At 46.8% G+C, this 27,242-nt stretch overlaps 1 protein-coding gene across 1 annotated transcript in view; it reads left to right on the plus strand.

Moving 5' to 3' along the window:
• The window catches only part of igsf5a (immunoglobulin superfamily, member 5a), a 58,415-nt gene extending 35,723 nt beyond the window's left edge, over window positions 1-22,692 (plus strand). Inside the window, exon 11 of the mRNA XM_008282655.1 lies at window positions 22,562-22,692. Coding sequence (XP_008280877.1) covers window positions 22,562-22,692 — 131 coding nt within the window. The remainder of the gene's footprint in view (window positions 1-22,561) is intronic.
• The last annotated feature ends 4,550 nt before the right edge of the window (window positions 22,693-27,242 follow it).

Consider the following 27,242-nt stretch of genomic DNA (forward strand, 5'->3'; position numbering starts at 1 on the left):
GTATTGCTGTCGGCTGAACTCCTGCGCTGTGCTCTGATTAATTAGCTGAACCCTTTTAATTTGGTTGAACCTTGTGTGTGATGACAGTAAAAGCATTCTGCTCTATTCTAATGTGCGAGCTGAAGCCTCGGTGCTGTTCTTCTTCCTGATTCATCTCTGGCGTGTCCACAAACATCAGGCGGCTTGAGGCCCCTGTGGTGTGAGCGCTTTAATGCGCCGCCTGTCGCCATAGTGATGAACAGTTTTGCATTATCCAGCCAATCATGGACTGTGTGTAGCTCCACTGTGGACTGTGTGGTGCTGCCCTTCATGTATAAATCTAGTGTCTGCTTCATGTAGACCTCCCAGTTCTTCCTGTCTGCTCCTGTATCTGCACAACTCAGTGTCACCGTCTTGTTTTATGGCTACACACGATGTGATCCATCAGTAACGGATGTCATCGGCCTCAGACGTCGTCTTCTCATCACTGTTTTAGTCTGATGTGAAGATTCCCGTGTAGCTCGGTGTGATCGGTGGCTGCTGCAGTGCTGCTCGGCTCATTGATGATCTGGAGACTTATTCCTCTTCTGCTTCAGCCTCAGGTTGTTCAACAAAACTTTAATTAGATGGCGCTCAGTGGAAGGGCTTCAGCCAGCTGTGTGTGGTTGCCAAGATATGTCAGTTCCACTTTTCAGACTTTCAGCTAAAGATAATGATTTCCTCCACAGCCCAGTGAGATGCGCTATAATAAACAGAACCTGGGCGGCTCAGAGGGTAAACGTGCCAACCATGCAAAACGACTGCTGCCTGTCCTGCAGCGCCTCCTGACCGTCTGTGAGTTCTTGTAAAGGTGGAAACATGGCTGACGTATGGTGAGAGTCGGGTACAGCGGTCTGATAGAGGAGCCAGATGGAGGAGGACGGAGGCTGAACATAGAGCCAGGCTGGAGCTCACCTTCAGAACAAAACATCCCTCAACTACATGCTCTGATGTCTGAACTCAGCTGGTTAAATCTTTTTGGTTTGTCATCCACTGGGCTGTGAGGATGTCGCTCAGTCGGACTCGGATCACTGTGGTCACATGACAGCGAGCAGCAGAGCAGACCATCGGGCCGGCGGCGGCTTCCACGCTTGTTTAGACTGCGTGATGCTGAACTTTATGTCCTGACTGATTGGCTGCTATGAACCCACTGCTTCAATATGAACCTCAGTGGGCTTTCTGCATGGACTTAAAGTATTAAAGCACAGTGCCGGTGTGGAGCAAACTGGACCTTCTCTTTCTAAGTCCGACCATCATCCCTATCAGCCAGGACAACACTGTCAGTGCTGCCGTCGAAGGTGTTGCCAGCAGATCAAACCAGCTTCGAGGTGGAGCACTGATTCCTTTGCTGCTGTTTTGGCCTTGATTCACAGCAAAGCTGCAGTTTATTCTGACAACAACCCGCTTCATTCCACATTTAATGCTGAGGACTTGCAAAGAAGCAAACTTTTATCTGTTGTGCTGAGCTCCTAGCCCTGCACACGGGCCCCACATCACCGTAATAAATAATTCCTCATTGTGCAGGGAACACACTGCAGTCTGCTGATAACATCTGACAGCTTGCTTGGTTGTAGGAGCGCCGCCACGTCCCCAAATATCCTCTTAATAAGTTGGTGCTTTACAAATGTCATGATGTGCAGCCATAGCCAGGAGAAGGATGGCCAAAATGAAAAGTCAAGTCGTAATAAAACAGATTTATTCCGTAGATTTTCAGATATCTGACATTTCAGTGTTCCCATCCCATTAGCATAACCGAGGCAGCGTTTGGTGTCAGACTGTGCAGCACATGAGAGGTTTAGTGGACAGCTCCAGCTGCTAAAAGCTGGTGCACAGCGCTCTGTAGTCACAGGAGGAAATGTGAGTTTCTTGTAATGTGTCTGTCACTGGGCTGCAGGTTAATTGCAGCACACCTTTCTTAAGTGCTGCTTGACATTCGGTTTTGTAGGATTCGACTGGCCTCCTGAATGTAAAGTGGTTTGGATGCCGGTGAGTCACTCTGGTCCGCTGGTGGCGGCCGCGCAGCGTGTGAATAATTAAATGGTATTTCCTTCGTCATCTGTTGAAAATCTGTTTGAAAATGTAATTATTGAAAGATGGCCACGGGCAGTATTAACGGGGATATCCTGTTTTACCGACGACCGCTCCTCCAATCAATGCTGAAGTGGTCTCTGGCTGCGCCGGCCTCCCTCCTGCTTTAATTACACTGAGAGGGCGGCTGTGGAGGCCACTTGGCAAAGCTATTTGTTTCATCATCCAAAGTGGACTGGAGCCGTTTTTATTAAATTAATGAGATAAGAGTGTTAAAAGATGCTGATCAGTGTAAAAAGCACCGTACGCTGAGTGGAGAGAAGTGGGGAGAGAGGAGGTTCTGTTTAAACCCGTTTGTGCTGACTGAAGGCTGATCAGGATGGAGATCTGGACCAAAGTGGTGATCAGAGGGAACAACGCTGCAGCTGCTCCGGAGGAAACGTTCACGGATCGTTCCAGGCATGTTGACTTCATGTGATTTCTATTCTGACCGTAAACATGAACACATTTTAATCTGCAAATCTCTGTGATTGGTGGGGAGGCGTGGACACTGACCCTAATCCTGCTTTAAACAATGAACTGAGATTACACTGAAATAATCTGTAATCCATCTAAACTGTCAGCAGGCTTCGGGGTGCCTTCGCTGGCTGTCGCCCGGCCTCGGGGGTAATCCTGGCCTCGGCCGGGCTTTGCAGATAGAACATGACAAACATCAGAGTGGGATCTGGATGGTCAACAGGGAGGGAATGGAGAAGATTACACTCCAAGTGCCACGACGGGATCAGAGCTACAGTAGCATTATCAGAACCTTACGGATCGGTTTACCCCGAGGCTCTTAAAATGTCACACTTCATTTCTCAGGAGAATTGCACATAATCTCACAGAGGGGGCAGTTAACATTCACATTCTGCCTCAGAATACACCAGAGACCACTGCACACATAGAAAATACAAGGCTAATCAGGTAGCTGTCAGCTCATAACCCACATGGTCCATGTGTCCCCTGGAGATTATTCACTTTCCAGTTTACAGCTCGGTAGCACACCCCGATAGAGAACGGCAGCGTGTCCACTTAACCTTTATGTGTTTGACTTAAGAGTCGGCTAGAGACGCTTAAATCATCACAGAACGCTGTGTTGGTAAGAATAAGAATAAAAACACCATTACATCTCAAAACATTTCTGTTTTGGCGTGAGATCCATGCATTTAGCTCCCATCACACCACTCAGCCGCTCGTGGCGCCGCCGTCCATCTGTGAGCAAACAGACGCTGAGAGTTTTGCTCTGTGTGGAGCGTGAGCTGCACCTGATCCCTGCAGACGTTGGTCCTGAGCAGCAGAGCAGGGTAAATATAGCGTATTGGACTTTTTAATTACGTCTACAGAGTGCTTGTGATTGCTTTTTAAAAGAGAGAGAAGGAGCATTGTGTAGAGTTGATGCATGCTGCTGGGTGGCCGTCTCTCTGCCTAATGCCACTACTTTACTGAATAAGTTCAGCCAGGAAGCAGGCTGCTGGTTCTTTATGTTGTCATGATGCTGTTGCACATCTTTAAGTGAGAGAGACGGACGAGGAGCTTTTCTTTTCTTTTTTTTACCCAAATTGGAAGATTTGGCAGAACCTCAACACCAACGCAGTGGAAGTAAATTTATCACTGAAACCGTCTTTAGCAAAAAATCAAGTTTTATCATGACTGAAATAAGCACAGGCTGCAGGTGGATCAGTGGTTAGCACCGTGGCCTCACAGCTAGAAGGTCGCCGGTTGGCATCCCAGTAAGGACACCCGGGATCTTCCTGCGTGGAGTCTCCATGTTCTCCCCGTGCAGCGTGGGTTCTCTCCGGGTTCTCCGGCTTCCTCCCACAGTCCAGAAACATGCTGAGGTTAATTGGTGATTGTAAATTGTCCGTAGGTGTGAATGTGAGTGTGCTTGGTTGTCTGTCTCTAAGTGTAGCCCTGTGATAGACTGGTTACCTGTCCAGGTGAACCTGCCTTCACCCTGAGTCAGCTGGGATAGGCTCCGCCCCCTGGTGAGGGTTGAGGTGTAGAGATGATGGATGGATGGTTTCATACGTAGCTAACAGAAGGAAACACTCCTGATTATGTGTCGTTGGTCTTCTTCAGAAGCAGCTTCCAGTTCAAACATCTGTGAATGAACTCCTCCAATCCTGCGTCTTGTTGCTGTCTCGTGTCGAACAGTTTTACAGCGTCTGAGCAGAGTCATGGGTGAGCTGGTGTGCTGGAGCTGCAGCGATGAGGAGCTGTGAGCAGAGAGGGATGGAGAGACTTCACAGATCTGCACATTCTCAAGGAAGCAATAATGTTGGGATACATCTGAACTATTTTAAGCCAACAAGGCAAAAAAAGGAAAAAAACAATCTAAAGATGTGACTTTGAGGTTTGCAGCATTAAATCAATCTGATTGTGAATGTCAGCGTGCTGTTTGCTCCTTCTGCTGACGTTACTTTTTGTCTTTTGGGGAACAGAGTCTCTTCTTTTCCCGACTAATATCCACAATGGAAAGAAAGTTCATCTTTAGGATTGGAAAAGTCTAATTTCTTAAAACTGCAATAAGCTTAGATGGAATTATTTCCATTGTATGAGTCAGACGTAGAAATCTCAAAGGTTGATATCTGCTGGACCTTATTGGTCAGGGACCAAACACGTCTTTTGTCCTTTGAATGGTGTGATTGGATGTTACTGAGCTGATGTCTGTGGATCACATCATCTCATTAAATAAATGCTCTTCAGGCTAAATGCAGCCGAACATGTCGAAGTTTGTTAGCTGGAGCTGTGCCGCTGCTTGTCAAAGGCCTGCAGACACATGATCAGTGGCTTTTCATACCAAACCTAAAGCAGGCATGTTTCATCCTCCCATTTCAAACATTAACATGAAACTGAACAGCGTATGAACACATGTGACCAGGCAGGGCACTTCTCCTCAGAGAGGAGGTCAGACTGAGGGATGTATTCTCTCCATCGCTGCAGAGCTTCTGTATTTGTACCTCCTTTTTACTCCCTACTCTTTGTTTCCAAAAACTGTCTTAATGATTAATACGACCAATTAATTTCAAGTCTGAGCTATTATGGACTCACTCACAGACAGTTTGGGATCCTTGTGATGAGACGAGGACGCCGCCGATGCTCTGCTGTCTCTCTTGTGTTGTTGTCAGGATCAGTTCCGGGGTGGACAGATGTTTAACTACACCACACCGCTGTCTCTGGCTGCGTTGTTGTGGACGGTTAATGAGGCTGAAGCGTGTTCGTTAGGAGGCTGTTTGCTGGTGCAGTGTGTCGTGTACTAACAGGTTTTGGCAGCTGATGATATTCTGTGACGATACAGTGACAGCTGTCTGAACTCCACACAGTGAGTTCGTTACAATGATTTAATTCAACTGAATAATTTCACACAGGAAGAATGTTCTTCCTCTGTCATAAATATGTAAAACCTGAGCTCTGGCTGAAAACAAAGCCGCCTCAGACGGGGCTCCGCTTTGTTCCACAGCTTTAGTATGAAGTGTGTCGTTATGAGTGCAGCTCGTTAGTTTCATCTCCCAGAGACGTCTCTCCTTCCATCGACACATTTCAGATGTTCCAACCAAACGATTGATCTGTTTGCATGTGTGTTTGCCGTACAGTAGATCACAGCCTGTGCAAACTTCTGTTATCACTGAAGGCTTTTAGAAGACTCCATCTAATATGAAGCAAAAATGCTGAAAGCTTTTCACGTCCGTTGGTCAAACCACGTGTTTGTTCCAGACCAAGACATCGGATGGATGGAAGTTTTGTGTGTTCATGGTCGGCTGAGGATGAAGCTTGTTGACATTGTTATTGATTCGTCCACTCGTCACCTGATCCAGACAAGCAGAGGAGAGTGAAACAGGTTCAGGTGTGTTTATGCACCAAACCCCCAAAAAAACAAGCAAACAGACAGAAACACAGAAAACTAAAATGTAAAAAAAATAGATGTCAGTGTCATAAAACAGTTTTATATTTTTCTAGGAAACACTGATCCATCTGTAAAAGCAAACTGTGGCACATTTCTTCTAAAGTAAATGATGATGATGTACATGACACATGGACATGTGTGTATGTATGTATATATATATATATAAAATAGCAGCAGACACAAACATCAGATCTGTGTGGATGGAGGAAGCTGACTTTATTCTTAGTCCTTTTCCATTTCCATCAGGACTTCATCTACACAGACTGGACGCTGTTTAACTCACTTAATGAACTCCTCATGATCATTTTTGCCTTTGATTTTTTTTTCCCATTCATGCATTTATTTGTGTTGTCTGTTGGGTTAACGTCGGTGCTACAGTTGGGTGTAGGCCTGCCTGTTCCATGGCCATACGTTGTGGTGTCATAACGACTTTAATGATCCCCAGCAACATGCTGCTCCTTCTCCACAGAACCCTGTGCAGCAGATCCGTCCCTCTGTCTTCAGGGTCTTTATCAGTGATGTCTGCGGCACTCATCATTTTATTTGTACCATACGGTTGGATGCTGTACTTTCCAGCCTGGTACTTACTGGTGTTTTTGTATTTATAAAGCCCTTACTGGAGAATAACCATGTGACTTCTCAGAACTGCTTCAGTACTCAGACGACCTGGACTTTTATTTTCATGCGTCTGACTTTGGGAACAAAATGCTCCTTAAAATTAACACCATTTCAAATTTGGGGAAATTTTAAATCAAATTTTAAACCTACCTAACTCTACTACTTTCATAGTTGTAATATATATGTACTGAATTTTGAATATTTACCTTATTTGCATTTTGCAGGACTGCCAATATTAACCATTAATATTAAAAGGAGACCAATAAGCGACCAGCATGTGTGCAGTAAGAACTGATGGACCCTGATGTAGAGCGATGCTGCTCAAGGATGTGTCGAGTGAAGCTAAAGGCTGGCGAGTCCCACAAATACCTGCAGAACAGTAACAGTGGCCTTCAAACAGCGCTTGTAGCCTGTTAGCATGTTAGCATGTTAGCATGTTAGGCTAAGATGTAAGCATTACATCAAACCCAACCTGCTGAACTCTGGTTTGCTGGTGTAGCTGCTGCTGCTAGCTTTGTCATTATGAGAGTTAGCATGCTGATGTTAGCATTTCATACAGCCAGAAACTGATGGTTCAGATCCCCAACAAGCTTCTGTTTTTAGCTCGCTTGCTCCTGAGCTGTAACATCCCAGTGTGACATCCTCTGCTGTAGGCTAAAAAACAAAAAGTACTTTTTAATGAGGTTTATTTCATGAGGAGCGAGTCCAGTCCGTGGTTGTGGCGTGACGCTGCTCCTTCAGCCAGTCATCCCTCTGAGGTGTCGCTCATTCCACGCTGTCATCCCCGTTTCCAGTCTGGCGGTTGGGAAGCTGCTCTGGAGTTGTGGTGGTGCTGGGATGAGCTGTCTGTGACCTACTTCTGCTGTCTCCTCCTTAAATTGTTAATAGATCCTGAGTGCAGCATGGAGTCTCTCTGGGGAGCCCGAGCTGCCATAAGAGCCTAAAATAGCCCTCCCACACACCGGGAAGGGAAGTTATTTGTTTTGCCAGTTCCCTCCATGCCCACACCAACCCCAGGCCAGGCTAAAGTTTTACAGAATCAATATGAGAAAACGTGAGCATCGCATAAGGTAGCAGTGATAGGAGCGACAAATCTTTGGGAACGGCAGTCATCCTCTCTGTGTGGAGCCAAGTTTGACCTTCTGCTGATGCTAAAAGCCAATCTGCTGCAGAGCGACAGCTGTATAGGATTCACCTGCATGGATGCACTGTGCACCAGCAGCTTCTCAAATCAGGCAACGGGAAAAGTGAAAATGCAATAAGCTCAACTACTTAAATGTGACAGTCCATGGACAGAAGACTTCCTCTGGTTCAAAATGCTTCAACCCCTGAAGACCATCTACAGGAAGGATGCTCCAGATCCCAGCGTCAGCGTCAGTGTGTAAACTAGCAGTAACAACGAGTGAAAAGACATTTTAATCCACGTAGAGCATGTTTTGGTTAGATATAAACTGCCAGATGTATTAACTGAACCTGTAGCATCATGTTTTCTTGGGTAGAATCTGTTTCATACACTCACTACAAGTCACATATGTGATTATTGAACAGACGCACATAAAAACGTCCCACATTACATCACGCTGGCTTTGATCCACGAGCTCCTGGGGGGAGCACAGTAAGCGTTTCAACTGTTTCTGAGGTTCTGTGCTGTTAGTCAGCCGTTGCACACTCTGCACTGTACAGACGGACGCCGTCATTAGCCACATAATTATCATCGCTGCCATCCATTTGTCGAGCTCCCTCTGTGTCGAGCATATGGGCCTGGGAGCAGCAAACACTGTGCTTCTTCCTCCGAGACGGTGACAGCACAACATCTCTGCACAAGCTGAACACGAGCCCTGCTCCGGCACCAGCCAGCAACACGGCGCTCGGCTCCGTTTAGCTCAGCGTGAGGCTGGCACTGAAGGCGTGTGAGACTCGTGGTCTTCTCTCGTCCAGCTTCCTAATGAGGAGCTGTGCTGCTTGGCACAGCTGAAAAGTGTCTCTTGCTCCGGATTTGTCTCGATGTCTGTGCTGCAGGATACCAGAGGGCATAAATGACTGTCACAGTACGTATATCGCAGTAAATGCAGCTCGCCACGCGGAGCTTGATCTGTTCAGTGAGCTCAGCTCACCACCAAGGAACGGTTCAAAGCAAGGATGACAATTACTGAGGTTTCTGTTCCTGGTTTTATGCCACGTGTCTGATGGACTGCCAGGACATTGAGTATAGATATGATATCCATGATGCTTAGAGGAGGGACTGAAGTTACCTTTTAAAAATTAGCTACTGAACATGAAAGATAATAAGAATTAAAGTGCTAATCACATAAAATCCACCTGAATGAATGAATATTGGGTAGTTATGAACAGAACTGATGGTGGGTTGAAACTGTGCCCAGTCAAAATGGACGTGATGTTGGTAAATCACATTTTCATCACCTCTGGTTAACTTCCTTCCACTGACACCTGAAGGCTGATGATCCGTTTTGTTTTCAGCCACAACATTAAAACCAGGCAGGTCAGTGAGTAGAACTGATTATTGAGCTTTCAGTGAGAAATGCAATGAATGAGAATGCACTTTCATTGAATAGCAAAGTAATTTAGGAGACAGGGCTGGATTATCTCATTACAATTCAAGAACCAGCCCAGAGTCTGGAAGTTGGCCACTGCCATCTTGGTCTTTGGAGACTGGATGTGATGAATGAGGGGTTGTTGTGACTGAAGCTCAAGGACGCTGCTCACAGCAGCAAGGCAGCGACTTCAAATGAGGTCGTGGCAATCGCACGGTGGCCATCGTAGCCTGAGTCATCATCTGTTTCACTCTCAATCGGACCATCGCGTCCAAACTGATCATTCTGCTGTATTGACGTAACGGGAGGAGCTGAAACTAGGAAGCGTTTACTGATGGAACGAATCAGGGAAGAAGGAGGCTCCGGTTTTATTCAACCTGACTTCACTTTGACCGAGGAGTCGCCTCCTGTTGGCTGTTGGAGCGAATGCAGCTTTAAATGTCCAGTCCATGAGTAGATGCATGAATCAGCACCGACCCGACTGAACTGGACCATTATTGTCACTGAACCAGTGACTTCCTCATGAAAAGTCTTTTAGATGCAGAAGCAGTTACAGTCTAACACGCCTCTGATGAACAACGGGCTGCTGGGCGGTCAGCGGTGGGCTCGTGGATACTGGATGGTTTTCTATAAGCCAGAACTGAATGTCTTGGAGCCGTGAGAGGACCGAGCACCGAGCTGAACACGCCACCACAGTCATGTGTTCACTCCAGTCTAAACTGATATGACGGCTGGTAGAAAACGGTCACCAGCTAAATAATTCATAGCTCAGAATACTTTAACTGACTGGTGAGGATTAAGCGGTGCATAGATACTGGATGGACGGATGATTAACTGAGTGCCATTAATGTACCAAACAGCAGCCATGTGTTCAGTATAAACCCAGGAACCACCTCTGAATCCTGGCTTTATACTGGGAGCGTCCCAGTGGACACAGCTCACTGTAATTGGTGCCAGAGGAGCCGCTCCGCTCTCTTCAGGAGACAGGTTTGTATTGTAATTCATCACTTCTGCTGCACTGAGAGACTTCCTGTCACCCGCTGCACTCTGAAATTAATTTGCAGGAACAGTGCAGGTCACGCTGGGCTGGATGCTGCGGTCACACCGGGTGAGTTTGGCCACAGCGCTGATGTGAGGATACACTGCTGGTGTTTCTACATCAGCTGCTGCTTAGTGCCCAGTTCTGGCATCTTCTTTCATCACACGTCTTCTGTGAACTGCTCCTTCCTTCTGCTTCTTCCAAAGTCTGTCATATTTAGGTCCCAGTTGGCTGCTCTCAAATGTAGATAAGAAGAGTCCTCAGAGTTCAGAGGGACCTGCTGGAAGGCTCAGCATGGCCACATCTCATCTTTCTAATCACCCCTTTAAGGGACTTGGTTTTAGGTTATCATGTAGTCCACCTTCATGATCCTTCACACGTCTCACCCCAACTGCTGTTTGAAGTCTTCTGTAGAGCAGTTCTGTGGTGCTATAAACGGTCTTCCTTCTCCTTTCCTTCAGTCTTTCTAATTATAAACAACAAAGCTTGTGAGGCATCTGCTCCTGTGCTAGAATTAATCACCACGATAGCGGGCGTCTCAGCTCGCTGTCCCTGCCAGCTCTGCTGTCGTGTGCGATGCTGGGAGTGGAGGTCACAGCTGACAGGTGTGAGAGTTAATGAAAAGTGGACGGACACGCCGGTTCAGATGATGCACCGACAGCTCATGCTCCGCCACCGTCTCTGGCCTTTGACCCACTTCCACTCGTAGAAATACTCCTGAGTCATCGTTTGTACTCAGTCTGTGCAGGCAGCAGTCTGGAGAACAAACCTCCATCTTTAAGAATCCTTTGGGGAGTGAGGAGATGTGATCGAGTCCTTCAGATCTGATGTGAAAACAGTGAAATGGAGGAATGATCCAGAACCAGAGGCAGCACTGTGATAATGGTACCAAGACTCCAGACTCACTGTGTTTGAAGGGAAACTATCAAAACCACTGAGGTTTGAATGTTGAACATGAACCAGTGGTTGGTGATGATCGGAGGTCTTTGATGTGGTTCACAGGACAGCCACAGGTCAACAAGTCCACTGAAGTCAGCTCAGACTGAAAACAAATAAGATCCATGTAATTATCTGGACGTGAGAACATCAGTCCGGTTCCACATCAGCTTCATGACAGTTTACTATTAAGGCAACAACTCTGAGACTGTGGGGCATTAAACGTCCTGAGCATCGTCTCATCGCTACAGATCACATTCACAGTCTGTAGATATGAACACAGCATTTTCCAGCTGCCATGGTGTCATCTCCAGGATGGTGACTGAACGTGGTCGTACGTGATGTGATAGGATCAGCGAGCGCCTCACTGGGTGGTCACTGACTGTGTGGTTTGTTCACTTTTCCCCAAATCTGGGTGCTTAAACCACTGTTGGTATCTCCATGGACACACTAGACACTGGTCCTGGTGTGTGACTTCGCTTCAGGAGTGGTTTTGTGGTTTTCTTGGTCTGTTGGGAAGCTTTTAACCAAAAGCTCATCACATCTGAGGAAAACTGCTAAAAGGCTGCATCCCGCCGCCGCTGACCGCTGGCTCAGGGAATCCAGAGGCAGCTTTGGGTTGTTGGGTTCTCTGCTCTCCTGTTTAAAGTTCACGAGGTCTTGACTGTGTGAAGTGCTACGAGATGACATAAGCTGTGAACTGGTGCTGTAAACATAAATTGAATTAGAAGACACTCATTGGCTTGGTGGGCCATTCTGCTCACAGTAAACTGAGAGGAGTCCCGATAATGAAGGCGATGTCTAGCAGTCATGTGAAGGAGGACATGTACAGTCTCCAGGGACGTCATCACCCTGGAAATGTACAACACAGAGCTTTGTAACATCCGGCTAAACCAAACTAAAAATGCAAGTGAACACCAGGTGAGAACCAGGTGAGAGCGAAAGTCAAAACAAGACTTGCATAAGAACAGAACTACAGTTGTGGTCCAGACATGACTCCACGTTAAGTTTCACCGGCTTACTTTGGCTTCCAACCAAATGTGGACCTTCATTCATTTTTGTAATTCGCTACCATCAAGCGAAGTGATAACAGCCGGCAGAGCTTTTTCTGACATAGAGAACTTTCCTGTTGGCAGGTATGTGTGGAAGGGATCAGTGATGATTGCAGACATGTGATGGGCTGATAGCGTCTCAGACAGATGGAGGATGTTTCCCAGTGGAAGGACGTCTTCTTGAAAGACTTCAGCTGTGATACGGAGCCTCAGCAGAAGCACAGTGCAGGTCGAGATGGTCGCAGATGGAGTGTCTTTAGTATCAGCCAGCAGAAGCTCACCAAGAAAGGCTGAAACAACAAAACCACTGAACAGAGAGACTGTTGGGTTCGTGGGAATTCAGCTTTTGTTTGCAGGAGGAGGAATGTGGTCTGTCTTCAGTGGATTCAGTGGAATCTATGAGTAGAAATGAAGCATAGCATTTGTGCTTCTGTACTACTGGAACCTGGACTCACAAATCATTCTGTTTTTCATTTGACTAGAGAGACCAGACCCTGATTCTAGAGAGGGCTGTTTGTGCTTCTGCCTTAAAGTAGAGTCACCACAGGTTCTCTCAGCTCCCATACACTCCCATACACATGACAGGTGTGACAGACGGTCACTGAATCCTCTAATAGAGGAGTTATCGTCTGATTTCTATCGTATCCACAGTGAGATATGAGTTAGTTTAGTTTAAACTGTGGACACGATGAAAGAACATGATACCAGCTGTGGCTCAGGTGGTTCCATCCCTAACCCTCCTCAGTCACAGCATCTTGGGCCAGACACTGACCCTGAAGCTGCTCCAGTGGCAGCAGCAGCTTGGATACCAGCCTGTAGAAGTGCAGCCCGTTTACAGCAGCTCTTTGCACAACTTGGCGTACTGAACACAGAGAAATGAAAGCTTTCATGTTTCCCTTTGCTTAACAAAGACTGAGCAAACCTCCCCGCCAGGCAGGAGACGATTCAGACGTGGCGGTTTGCCTCTGACTCATCACGAGGCAGCGCTTCATGCATCAGATGGAATCTTCTATGTTGTGTTTGAGTTGAAGCGAAATGCAAACATCAGCACTGCTGCAGCTCCTGTGTTCTCTATCGTTCACAGTTCTGATGTAGATTATGAGTCCTTTGTCAGAAAGACTGCTGGCAAACACAGTGACAGTACTTCCTGAGCTGCTGGAGGAGCCCAAGTGATGGGAATCAGGCGGCGCCGAGCTCGAGCCAAGACACGGGCCAAGACACGGGCCACGACAAACATCTCATCTGAAATTCACTCGTCGCTCCTGAAAATCCTCGTATGAATGTGCAAACACTCCCTCCTTCTGCTTGTTGCCTCCACATTTATTAGGCACAGTAAAACAGCTAATGTGCTGCAATAAGAGCGACGAAGCAGCCGCTGGAGAGGACATGAAGCAGGAAAGGGAGCACTGAGGGGAAATGTGGAGCTCCGTGGAGAGCTGCCCCCTGCACATCAGCTGTTACGTAAACGCTCGCTGATGGCAGGAAGAAGATCAGGACGCTAAATGGAAGAACAAATGTGTGTCTGACTGCAGTAACACACAAACAACTGTTGTGTTTGTCACCTAAAGCAGCTGAATATATCATATGTTTATACCTTCAAGCCCCTGATGTCAGATAGAAAGCACACATGGACTTGATGCACCAGGTACAGATGTGTTAGTGTCCAGCTGTTTCCTGGGCTTTGTTATAGAAAACAGATGAGTCCATCTCAGCCCCACCACAGACACAGACAGCAGCTCCTCCTGGTGTGATCAGGGACATGTTTTAGCCCCTCATGATGTTCTACAGCTGAAATGTGACCTAATAAGGACAAAGTCTTTGAAGTGGGATGAGCTCATATCTGCTGGTGGGTCTCCAGCTCTGGTGCATCTGCTCAGAGAGTTGGAGGGTTGAACGAGTGAGACGTGGAAAGAAGGAAAATGGAGCTGAGTGATTGAATCAGACATCCAGAAGTTCTGACCTGCAGCTGGTTATTGACTCCAGCTCGGTGCATTTGTCTTGATTTCTCGATATTGCGCTGCACCGAGACAATCACTCAGACGTTATTGTAGCTCTGCTCCCGGACGTCCTCTCCGACTGTCTGGCTGAGCGCTGGCTGGAGGTGGGTGGAGGTGTGATGTATGGCACCATCCCGCCCCACTCAATACCAGACCACAATCAAGCAGATGAGAGCCGGTGATGTGCTGAGATTCCCAGCGGCTTTGACTCACTTTGATTTCGGCGTGTAAACAGAAAAACAGATGGCCACGAAGCCAAACAAGTTTCTCTTCCGCTGGCTGTGTGACGGCACACGGGGACGAAGCCGGCTTTTATTTCTGCTTTGTTCCCACATCAAAACTGCTTTGGCATTTGAAATTCATTGAAAGCACAGGATTAATAATTGAGGCTGAGCTAGACGAGACGGAGAGATGATGAATCTGTAAAATACGTTGTGCTTTACGTCCAGTCCCACGAACAGGGCTCTCATATGGACAACACAGTGATGCTGGTTCAAGCTGAGTGTCAGGCAGACAACTGGACAGCGGTAGCTTCAGTATAAACCATGATACTAAATGTTCAGAACTGCCAGATGTGAATGCTGCGGCTCTCTGGCGCCGAGTGCCTCTGCATTTGGAAGCTGTCTTACTTTGGGAGCGTGTAGGTCTTGTCATGTTGCAGAACAGCAGCAGCAGGCTGTCGGGGGAGGACAGTCGGAGCTGTGAGAGCGAGCGTGGCTCTGCTGCAGAAACATGGATTATAGATCAGCATGTCTGACACGGAGCAGAACCGGTCCTGGAGCATGTTGACTGAGACGGGGCTCACAGTGGGATGCTTCCTCCGTCTGACGCGGTCCACGTGTTCAGGCTCGTTCTGTTTTCAACCAATGTCTTAAAATAAATGTGTGGAGGCAGAAAACAACAAATTATAACCACAGAAACGTTTTTGGTTTTCCTGTTTTTACATGTGGAGGCTTTTTTCTGCCAGACCTTTAAAAAGTGATGATCTCATGTTTTTCTCTTTTATTTTGCAGAGACAAGCATCTGGAGCAATGACTGGAAACAGCAAACCATCTGCTGGCCAAGGTATTTTCTAACCAACGTGTTCAGTCTAAAAGTACGAGCATGCAGAAAACGATGCAGAGTATGAATAATGTACCGTCGTGTAGTGCATAAGCAGCGTTTTAGCTAACGTGTGACGACAGAACAAAGCTGTAGTTTGGAGATCATCAAGTTAAAGTCACATAAAAACATTATTCAAGGAAAAGCACAAAAGTATTTTCAGAAAAATGAACCTGAAGCGTAACAATCTGAATGTGCTTCATGCAGTCAGTGTCATTAAACGAGATCGTTATCATCAGTGTTGGAGCACGTCGAGCTGAGTTTACTCATCTTACTTATCAGTGTTTTAACTTGCAGGTTTCTGTATTTTATGTGCACGTTACAGCTTTTAAATATTTTCTCCTGTAAAGCAACAAGTCAGTCCAGCTGCCAGAAACACAGAACGCAGCACAAGTATGAAGAAGAAGTCATGAAGTGTTGAGCAGAGCGCTTTAGTAGAAGCACCACTGGGACATGCCACTGAGGGAGATGTTTGGACAGTAAAAGACTTTTCACTCTTCAGAATTTGAGCTTCATCGCATTCAGTTAATAGAAAGACCAGGTACTGAATCAGAGCTCCAGGTCTGAGCTTTAGGCTTATAAAGGAGCTGCTGAGGAGCCTGTTAGCACGCAGTCCAGTGAATAGACAATAACAGCAGTTCAACAGTCGATGAAAGTTAAACAAAATGTTCATATTTAATCTTGAACCATGCCGACTGACTTGACTCTGCTGAGGAGGCTCCTTTACACTCCTGCATTGGTCCTGCTGCCTCCGTCATCAGTAAATCAGTTCTACTGGCAGCCACACATGTCCGAGACACGAGGTGGAGCTCTGGGTCACGGTCGGCTCCTTGTCCATCGTCTTTCCATCATTCTGATAGATGCTGATTTTCATTTTGTCACTCCATAAAACTTTTTGTTCACGTTGAAGTGACACAAGTAAGACTGCAGAGTGAAGCAGGATGTTCTACCAAGTTCACAGGGTTGAAGTCACTTCTATGTAAATTATTTCAATAACACTACAGAGTCTTGACCACTAAGCATCACCGTGGTGACTGGATGACCCGACACTAAATGTAAAACCTTCTTCTATGTGGGATTGTCCAGACGGAGGTCCAGATACGAGGAGGGCTTGATGCTGGAAGGCTCATTAGTTGTTCATTATTGTTCACAGTTGTTATAATAACTAGTAGGGCTGGTCCAAATAGAACTTTCTGCTCTCTGGATGTTCAGGCCCAGTTAATGATGAATATCAGAATATTCTGTGCGGTCGGGGGACACTTCCACCCCGGGGCAGCGCTCTGACGGGGTGGAAGTGTCCAGAACACACAGGCAGTACTTGGCTGCTGATGCTAGTTTAGTTAGCGCTCACACTTCTGTTTCCTCCATCGGTGGCGGCGGGGAGTGGCAGATACGCTCCACCGTTACCATCCATGTTTACTTCCATAAACACTGAGCACGCTCGCTGCGTGTGACGTCGTCGTGTCCTCTTCTGCGCATGCGGGACACTTTTGGCTCGTATGAAGTTCACACAGCAGATCACATACAAGTCGCATTGAACTGGAAACGTGAAGGAAGTCACAAAGAAATCCTCATTGAGCATCAAGTCCTGCAGTGTGAACGTAGCCAAACATACCACACGGTCACGGTTCGGTACAGCTGCCACACTTTTTTATTTCCCTCTACAATAGGTGTGTTTCAGTGTAAATCACTGGCAGTAAACAGCCCAGTTGATCTCAGCGCATCTCTTCTCTGAATGCATACAGAACCAATCCACCAGTTCCCTCCATGGCAGCGATTCACAGGAAGACCTACTTTGTAAACTGGGCCATGGTATTGTTGGCATAATAATGTAATTCAAATCCCTTGAGTTATAAACGGTAAAACTGGGCTCGCAGTACTTGGCAGGATCCTTTGAAATTCATAAACGGTGTTAAGTGCAGAACTGTCATCCTGGCAAAATTAGAGTGTGCAAGAACAAAGGCCTGCGTCTAATGAAGCCGCCGACGGATTCTTTCATCAGCGCGGTTCAGGTGAGTCGAATGAGAGCCGCTGTGACGTTTCCTCTCTGGCTAACAGATGCTAACTAAGCTCTGAAAAAGCTGATCTTTTATCACGAACATACATTGAGCCGCTCTGCTGGGCTTCTTTCTTCTAAGCGTGCGAGCAGATCGTATAAATCTTTTAAGTTGCTCTGTGCAGTCTGAACACGACCACATTAGGCTTCATGGCAGCAAATGAAACAACACCCAGAGGAATCAGTAAATGTAAGCCCAGCTTCTCGTCACACAGCGGATGCAGCTCTGCTAAATAGCTCCATCTTCCCATTCAGTGCATAAAGCATGGCCCTGTGCACCTGGAGACCCGGCCTCCTCTGCTCTCTCTGGGGCCGCTGATAACACTGTACAGAGCTCATATCCAAATGGATTTCTGTCCCAACTTCTGGGATGATGAAGTGTGCTGCAGCTCTGGCTCAGTCCAGAGGGAAACGTCCCGCCGTGATCAGGAGCGACTTCAGGAAGCTTCGTTGAATTTGATAGAGTGTGAATTGTATTTACTTGATTCCCTCTTTTTTCTTTTTTCTTTTTGGATGAAGAAAAGCACCGACCCTCTTGTTAGACATGCACGGCGAAGGAAAGACACACATCTGATCTGCTGTATGGAGCAGCACAGTGATGAAGCTCAAAGCATTTCCCAGTGGAGAGCATCTTATGTTGAGATAGAAGAAGGAACAAAGGAGCACATTTCACCCTCGTTCACCCTCAAATCTAACAGCGTACATGTCTCAGGTTCTGTTCAGTAATGCAGATGGATGCGTCTTGTATTTGTCATATTTACAACACAGTGTTTCTAAGTATGTAGTTAAACGTCAACCCCTCAAGCTTTTGGTTCTTTTTTCAAATTTGCACCAGAAAAAATGTCGTCAGCTTCAGTCCCAGCTTCACGATGCTGAGCCGAGTGTCTTCATGAGGATCCCGTCAGTGGCCACAGAGCACAGGGCTCTCAGGGCAAAAACTACGGTTCACAAAACATTCAAAATACATAATAAATAGCAAACATTTCATTTATAATGCAACCCGGTACAGAGCAGTAACTGTAAATACAACACCGATGCAGAGGAGGAATGCTCACGTGTTCTGGGCCAGCTGTCCTTTTACTTTCCTCTTAGAAGAGCCTCCTGCATATGTTTAGTGTCTCTGATCTGTAGAGACAGTGAGCTCCATCTTTTGCTCCTCTCTAAACCATACTTCTTCTTATGAAGGGGGTTTGGGCCCGGGGAACAACCAAGGAACGGAAGGCAACAAGCCCGGCAAAAAAACCGGAAAAAAACCAACGAAAAAGAGTTTTTCAGTTAAAAATCTGGACTCTGTCTTTGCCAAAACTTCATGCAGGAGCATCAGAAGACTGGCTTGTAGAACCAGGACAGCTTCTTGTGCATCTCGTTGGTTTGTGAAGAACGGTGGAGCACAACTCCAGCAGCTCTGAACCACCTCAGGCTGCAGGGATAGTCGTAGACATCCACATCCACATCATCAGAACTGGACCAATGAGCCAGTAAACGCTGCTCTTACTGAACCCGATCTACAAAGTCTCGACTGCAGAAACGAAGCACAACAGCGCTGCATCCATTTTAGTCGCCGTGGTGACAGACTGCCTCCTCACTCAGTGGGCGGCGCCCTGAAACCTTCTCGACAGGTTTCACACCTGTTCAACATGACTTCCTTTATTACAGAACCAACGCTGTGCCTAGTTTTCAAACCGTTCCTGCTGCCCGTGGACAGCGCTACGGTTCTGTAGCATGTAGAGCACCAGCAGCTCGCTCCTCCTGCTTTCTTTCTCCACATAATGGCCTCTGTAGAGGTTTCCACTTATTGATATCACACATGCGTGCTCAATATGTGCACCGTGATTTGTAGTGTTTACATCAAGGTACTGTGAATGCACCCAGGAGATGGGCTGGGATCCATGTGTTCCATATGAGGACGTGCTCTCCGTCTCATTTCAGACATGCTGTCTTGTTGCATGTCTGACAGAGAAAGATGAAGTTTTCCTTTCCTGTAGACATCATGCGGATCCTGTTCTGACATGTTGAGGTTGACTGGAAGGGCGTCGAACAGCCTTTTCTCACAGACCACAGCACCTCACAGTGTGCAGGAAGACCTGCGCTCTCCTTGCAGGTTCATATTTAGAGTGTTCTGACAGCCGCTGCTCGGCTTCACAGGTCACCTTCCTGTGCTCTCGTTGCTCAGCATTCGTTTGATCAGGCCTTCATCAATCATTGTCCGTATATTCTTAGGTTGCCTTAAATCTCACAGGAACCAATTTGAACATGACCTTTGGCAAACCTCATGTGGAAATAACCCCGTCATCCATTGTTGGCAGTTTGATTCATACATGCAGCAGCTTCACGTGTGATGTGCTGGGCTTGTAAAGTCTCCGCCCTCGGTGGTGTAAAGGGCATGGACCCTGTGGAGCAGGTGTGATGGAGGAGAAGGAAGCTCTGTGTGTGTGAGACAGACAGCTTTGTGTGGCTTCTGCTATCATGAAATATGAATTTGTTTTCACTGTCATCCCAGGGCTTCAAGGTCAGCAAAAGGTTCCATCCAAACGTAAGTAGGCCATTTGGAAACATCACTGTTTGTGCTCGAGCGCACAGCTTCAGCACAGCAGGTCAGCACGGTCACGCATGGACCACCGTACGGGACGACAACCAGCATGCTTGAACACACAGCTGACCTTTTGGTGTTGGTGACTGAATGAGCAGTGGTGTGTTTTATTGACAACTGAAGCCACAACTCACAAAACAAAAGCCTTCACTTGTTACAGTCGTGTGTTTGAGCAGGACAGACTTCACCTCTGTTCACTCTGTTTGGACGCCTCAGCAGTCACACTGTGCTGTGTCTGATGATGTCTGTATGATTGTGATGTTTTAAATCAGCACTATTTGTCTGCACACAGGAGGGTTGTTCTCACCGTACAGATGACAGAACGTCGTCCATGGACACCACCACACATTTCCTCACAAACAACCAACACCTTCTCTGTTACAGTGCGACGGGCGCTGTCCTCGTTAGCTTTGATTGTCGATACGTGAGCTCGTTTATTGAATGTCAGGCATCTGTAACGACATCTAGCATGAACGAGGTCGCTCCTTTAACACTGCAACAGAACAAACTGCCTGTAAAACCCACAGTGAAAGTCTGTTTGCTTGCTTTATGAGCCCATTTATTCGGTTTTGTTAAAGTAGTTACTCGTTTATAGACTTTTCTCCCCAGAGTTTAAAGATGTAGTGTCACATAAACTCAGGTACAAAAGCTCTTCCTCCCCAACAAGGATAAAAACATCAACATGACAGATTAGTGAAATGAGAGAAATCCTGGATGGGACGGTCTCATCCTCCACGTCCACTCATGTACAAACACTCACACATTATCTCCTGCAGGTGCACAGGTACATAAAGCTAACAGGAATAATGAGGACAGTTTTATAGAAGGTGAGGTGGAGAAGAAATATGTCATCTTATGGTAAAACATTATTTACACCATTTTCTGAAATCTTCAGCCCCTTTATTAAGATTCTATCAAATATATAATATTATCTGTCCAGTTCTGTTCTGTTCTGTTCTGTTCTGTTCTGTTCTGTTCTGTTCTGTCCAGTCCAGTCCAGTCCAGTTCTGTTCTGTTCTGTTCTGTGGACGTCGTGCTTTTAGAGTCAGTGTGCGTCATGTGCTGAACGTAGAGCCGGCTGTAACCCTGTTGGACCACTGGGCCCGTATCACTGCACAGGCCAGCTGGTTCTGGGGGCTCAGTTGAGTCGTGCAGCCACAAACCAGAGACACTAAATTAATGGACTTGAGGAGAAAGCTGGTGAGAAGGTGTTCAGGCCGTCGTGTTCAGACATAAACACCAGCCAGCAGCTAAACAGGAAGTAGTGACCTCAGGGAGGTAACGAGGGAGTGGCTTCAGCTCAAACTTACTCATTATTAGTGTTCTGAAACTACATACTGCATTTTTTCTAATTAGAAACGAAGGCTGAAGACAAGCTGGTTGGTTTGGCAGATGTATGTGGAGTTAAAGGTGCAGTCAGCAGTTTTTGTCAAAGTGAGGCAACACGTTCTAACTTCTGGTCTGCATGAGCTCTGACACCAGGCTGTGTAGATGGACGACTAAACCGGGCTCAGACAGCCGCATTTATTCAAACTGCAGCAGCCTGTGAGAGGAGGATCTGCCTGAGACCTGGAGGATCCAGCAGAGAGCTGCCAGTCACAGCAGACACGTCTACAAACGTCCTGCTTCACCGTCTAGTCGACTCTAAATGGAACCACGATTCACTACATAGACACCAAGCTGCTAATTAAGACTTTGAGCTCATTAGGAGAGTTTTCACTGAGGTAATTAACCATGAGGCCGTCGGCTCATTTTCTCACAGACGTCTAAACGTCTAGTCGCCCCCTGCTGGCCGTCAGACAGAATGCAGCTGTAAGGCACTTCTACATCAGAGCCACACAGAGGTCACGTTCCTCTTTAACAGGCAGTCTGTGGTTCTAGCATGTCCTGTGCACATTCACGCTTGTGCACGTTTCTGCTCGTGCACGAGACGGGGAGAGGGGGAGGACGAGGGGGAACATTCAATGAGACTGGCTAAATGCTAATATAAACACGCTAACACGCTGATGTGGACCAAGCAGTGTTCCCTTGTTGGCCTTCCTGTATGCGTCCTTATAAGGTAGACTTTGGGAGATGACGAATTCAAGGTCACATGGACCCCAGAGACCTCGATGCACTCATGGACACAGAAAGCATAACGTTGGCCTTACACGACTTCTTAGTCCGTCTGGAGTCTCCTGGGAGGACTCTGCTCCATACGTGCTGGTCGGACACCAGCTGCGTGTCCTGTGCATGCTCACCACTGCTCTCGCTGCTTAGTCGCTGTGCAGAAACACACTTTGGCCTGCATGTGGAATCCATGGAGAGATCTGCATGCTGACTTGAGATGAGGAGCTTCATGTCACAGGAACCTTTGCACACTCACAGATGTGGAAACTGCAACAATGGTTTTAATCTAGTATGTTTTCTAATTAACATTAAATTCAGTTACAGCTGAGGCTGAGAGGATGATCACCAGGATAAAAATATTAACTCCCCCCAAAGTAGAGAAAGATAGAAGCGCCTCGGCAGCATGCGGCACATTTAACAAGCAGGTCCAATATGAATGAGAACTTTGTGAATCTCCCTCTGGGACGTTCTGAGACACATCTGTCCTCCTGACCTCTCACCTCCCCCCTCTCCTCTCCCCAGATGAAAAGAAGAACAACCTCCCCCAGGACTTCGACATCGACATGGACGACCCGGAGACGGAGAAGGCTGCCGTGGCCATCCAGTCGCAGTTCAGGAAATTCCAGAAAAAGAAGCAGGATGTGAAGTCGTAGAGCGGCCGCCGTCCTCGCCGCCTGATGTGGGCGTGGTCTTGCATGTCAATCAAACTGCACCGTCATGAACTGAAAAGGAGGGGTGTGGGTGGGAGGGTGGGGTGATGGTACGTTTGTGAAAGTCTGTGTATAATTAATAACTTTAGTATAAACCAGATGGTTGATTATCTTATTCTTGGTGTTTTAATCTTTCCTATAATTTTGCTGTTTCTGTTTTTTACTTGTGTGACGCCTCCCAGTGAAGCTGCAGTCAGACTCACTTCTAGTGTAACACACTCCTGTAGACGACAGAGGGAAACATGGGAGGGCTCCTCATAAGCTGTCATTGATTGTGTTTCCTTCAGAGGAATAGAAAGCCACATGCATTGCTGTGATTGATGCTAAAATCTGGGTCATGTTTCACCGATGGTCCTAATCACAAGAGTTTGGGGCTCCACTGGAGGTCTGTTAATGTCGTTTGCCTCTGGCTGGGTAAAATGATCCCGTACTGCTGCCACTGCTCTCACGCTGTAAGGCTGATGCTTTTCAAATCAAATCAATGTGTTGGGACGTCGGAGGCCTCCCCTCCGCTGCATCGCTTCACCTGGTGATCAGTTGTGTGTCTTTGTGGAGATTCTAGATGTTGTGCTTGTGTTTTGTTCCCTGTTCTTGTTCCAGTGTGATTTAAACAATGTCCATGTGTTCTGTACAAGCACACACATTTATGCATGCAAGCTCACACACATGCAAACACAAACAGAAATGAATAAAGACGATGGAACAGAGCGAGCTGCAGTCTGTTATTTCACATTCAACCGGCTGCACATCGTCTGTGCAGCAGGTCACAGGTTCCCACATCGGTTTCAGTCTAATGAGCTAGTTTTTAATCTCTACAAACAGTGTGTATGGATGAGGACACACTAGATCCACTAGGTCTTCTGCTGAGAGACTGTAAGAAGGACTCATGTGCTGCTGATGCTTTCAAACCACTCAGCTCCCTTCACTCCAGCAGAACAAGTTGGCCCTCTGGAGGAAGTCGACGGTAACAGAGACAACTTATTGGAGAAACAATAGAAAACATCAGTTCAAACAAAGTGTGGTGTCGTTAGACGTCAGCAGTGCAGACGTGGAGCCGAGCCGAGCTGTGGGGGGATCAGTCAGGACGTCCTCGCTGCTCTCTGGAAACCTTCTCAGAACTCCACAACAGTGTCAGCAAACCACAAATGATCAGCAGCGTTCAAGCTTTTTGTTCACGTCATTTGGTGCCAATCATCATGAATTGGTTACCATGGAAACGTGGCTCTACGTTAGCCAGGAGGTGGGATGTCTCACGTTTTCAGCTTAAAATAACCGAGTCTTCATGTTTGTGAAACCCTTTAACAGGAATTAAACTAATCTAAGAGCAAGACTGAGACATCACCAACACGACAGCACATAGCAGAGAACATGCAGCAGAGCTTCAGAGGAGCCACCTGAACACCAGAACACCTGAACACCTGAACACCTGAACACCGGAACACCAGAACACCAGAACACCAGAACACCTGAACACCAGAACACCAGAACACCTGAACACCTGAACACCTGAACACCAGAACACCAGAACACCAGAACACCTGAACACCTGAACACCAGAACACCTGAACACCTGAACACCTGCTTACATGGTTCACGTCTTTTTATGGTAGTGAGATAAAAAGCTGCTGACTCCTGGTAATCAGAGACTTTTACACAGTGATCAGTAAACACAACGTGTCTCAGACGTTAATGTGAGAGAACGGGGTCATTAAGGGTCATAGCTCATATTAACACTGTGTGATATGACTTCATGTTAGGGTCTGTTGTTGTTGGAGCTAACTGGGCATATTTAACCAGTTATTTATCAGGAAACGATGACATACTGTGTGATCCTGACCTCTCCCATCAGGACATAAAACCACCTCAGAGAGGATTCAGACTTCCATGTTTTAATCCTTAATGGATAAAATTGCCTTTTTTTTTTTAACACATCCTCAGTTACTCAGTTTAAAGACAGTAAAAACACGTCATGTGAATTACATCAAAACCTAAATCTAAAATCTCCCATTTCCAAACGTATTCCAGCTCTTTATTTAGAATTTGGTAGAATCTTCTCTGGCAGCAGTTACAGCTTCCAGTCTCCTCAGCAGATCTCTACAGGGTTGTACGCTTGGCTTTTGGCAGTTTGCTCCATTTGTCCTGCAAATCTTGTAAAGCCGTGTAAGATTTTTTATTTTTTTTTGGCAGGTTTGGAGGTTGGCAAGATGGTGTCGTAGTGTGAGCACCTGGTCTGCAGAGCTCCGGCCAGGTTCACTAAAACATCCGTCTAAACCGCGTGCTCACCTGGTGGAAGGATTTACGCTAACGTAGGAGTCGCTCCACAATGAGTCTGGATGTTTATTCTTTGAAAATGACCCGCTCCAAATCTAAGAGAAACGACGCTTTGGAGGATCAAGCTGTGTAAGATTTGATTGAAGTGTTTCCACAGATGTTCCACTGGGTGTAATTCTGGGCTTTGGTTGGGAAACTCAAAGGCGAACAGAGATTTGTTGTCATCTCGCATCTCGTCATTGTTTCCCAAAAAGATCAACCATCACTCCAGTCGTAGGTCTCTCCACTGAAGCAGGATTTCTTTAGTATTTGGCTGCGTTCATCCTTCCCTCAGTCCTGATCAGTCCCTTTGTCCTGATCAGTCCCTTTGTCCTGATCAGTCCCTTTGTCCATGCTGCTGACAGCCCCAGAGCATGATGCTGCCACCGCCGTGCTTTAGGGTAGGAACGGTATCAGCAGGTGATCAGCAGTCAAAGTTCTGCCTGAGGAGGTCCGTGTTGAATTTTCAGATTGGAGAATTGTTTTACTGGTTCCACCTGTTAGCTTAGAGTACCTTCATCTGGCTGCTCTACCATGAAGGTCTGACAGATGGAGAGCTGTACTGCAGCTTCTTCCATCTCTGCAACAGACCTCTGTTAGAGGGTCTGCTGGGTTCCTGGTTTCCTTCCTGACCACAGAGATACTTGCTCAGGTACTCGCTTTGACTGGAGGGCCACCTCAGTAGAGCTCTGGTGGTTCCAAACGTCCTCTGTTTGGAGCGCTTCTGGTCCAATTCAAAGCTTTAGAATTTTTGAAACTCTTAATCTGATCTGATCACAAGTTTATTGTGGAGGTCTGCTGACAGCTCCTTGAGCGGACGTCGTGGCTACAGACATGTGTTTATGTATGTTTGTGTGCCTCGCTAAAGTCTGTCCATCATGTCGCTACAGAAGGTTTACAATCAAGCTCTATGCGCCTGACCGCGATCTGGAGGGTCTCAAGACTTCTGTGAGTTCGCTGTTAGGTTTTTATTTTAATACAAAAAAACAAAGAAAACAAAAGTAAACGTTGTCATGTTATTCAGGGAACACTGACGTGGAACACGACAGACTCATTATATAGAGTTAAAGCTACAACCATGGTGAGCAAAGGGGTCGAGATGTTTCCTGAAGGGCCTGCATGTGGAGACATGATGGATTAGATATGGTCGTCCTCACAAAGACAGACACAGGAGAAGAAAGTCAGCAGCTGTTCTGTCTCTGATCGACTGTTTGGGATCATCTCTGGTGGTTCAGGTGGAGCTGCTGACTTTGTGTTTGCCTTCTGGGACTCATCCTGTCCTTCCCTGTAGAGATTTCTCAGTGATCATCAGATAAAATGCTTTGGTTTGTAACCCATTAAATAAGTTTGACGAGTACAAATCTCTTGAATCTAATGAGGGACATCATAACCAATGGCAGCTGTCTGAGGAGGACCCGGCCTCGTGGCTCCGGCTCTGCACCGGGACACACACCAGGATTATTACTTTACATTTTCAGAATCATTTTCTCAGCGCTGCAGAGGACAGCTTCATATTTCTCAGGCTGATCAGAGGCAAGAATTTAGTGCAGCCTGAACCTTATTTATGACAGCTGTTATTAACCGCCAAGTGTGGCAGCAACTAAATCTCTGTCAGCACACTTAATTTGTTGTGGACTTGGGAGGTGGATGGCAGACGTAGTTGTCATGCTGAGTCATACGCCTTCCTGCTAAAGCCCCGTCCTGTGATATAAAACCATGGAAGCAATTTAGCAGCAGAGACATGTGAGGCTCAGGCAGAAGCTCCAGGATGGCAGGTTTCAATTAATAAACCGCTTTAGAGGGATTCTTCATAATACTCAAATCCCATTACTGCTCACTAACACCTGTGCTCACATTCAGGAGGAGTCTTCATGAGTCATTTGTAGAAGTGGCGACATTTTAAATTCACGCTTCATGACTTCATTAAAGGAGCTTTAAACTGATGGATTTTATCATCTTAAGCACATCCTGTAACAAACGGCAATTAAAGCCGCAAACGGCGATGGACGGGTCCTCGCCCTACGCTTGTCGGCCTTCGCGCACGGCGGGGTGTGGGGCAAACCTGCTCCGGGCGGGACTGTGATCCGGCATGTCGAGTTTGGGGCAGATCGGAGCAAGTGCGGCCTAGTTACGAGCCACTTCCTGTTTAGTGGCGAGCCGCGGCGGCGNTAGTTAACTTGTCA

This window comes from Stegastes partitus, unplaced genomic scaffold, assembly GCF_000690725.1.
Source record: "Stegastes partitus isolate 25-593 unplaced genomic scaffold, Stegastes_partitus-1.0.2 Scaffold280, whole genome shotgun sequence".
In the NCBI taxonomy this organism is placed as follows: Eukaryota; Metazoa; Chordata; class Actinopteri; family Pomacentridae; genus Stegastes; species Stegastes partitus.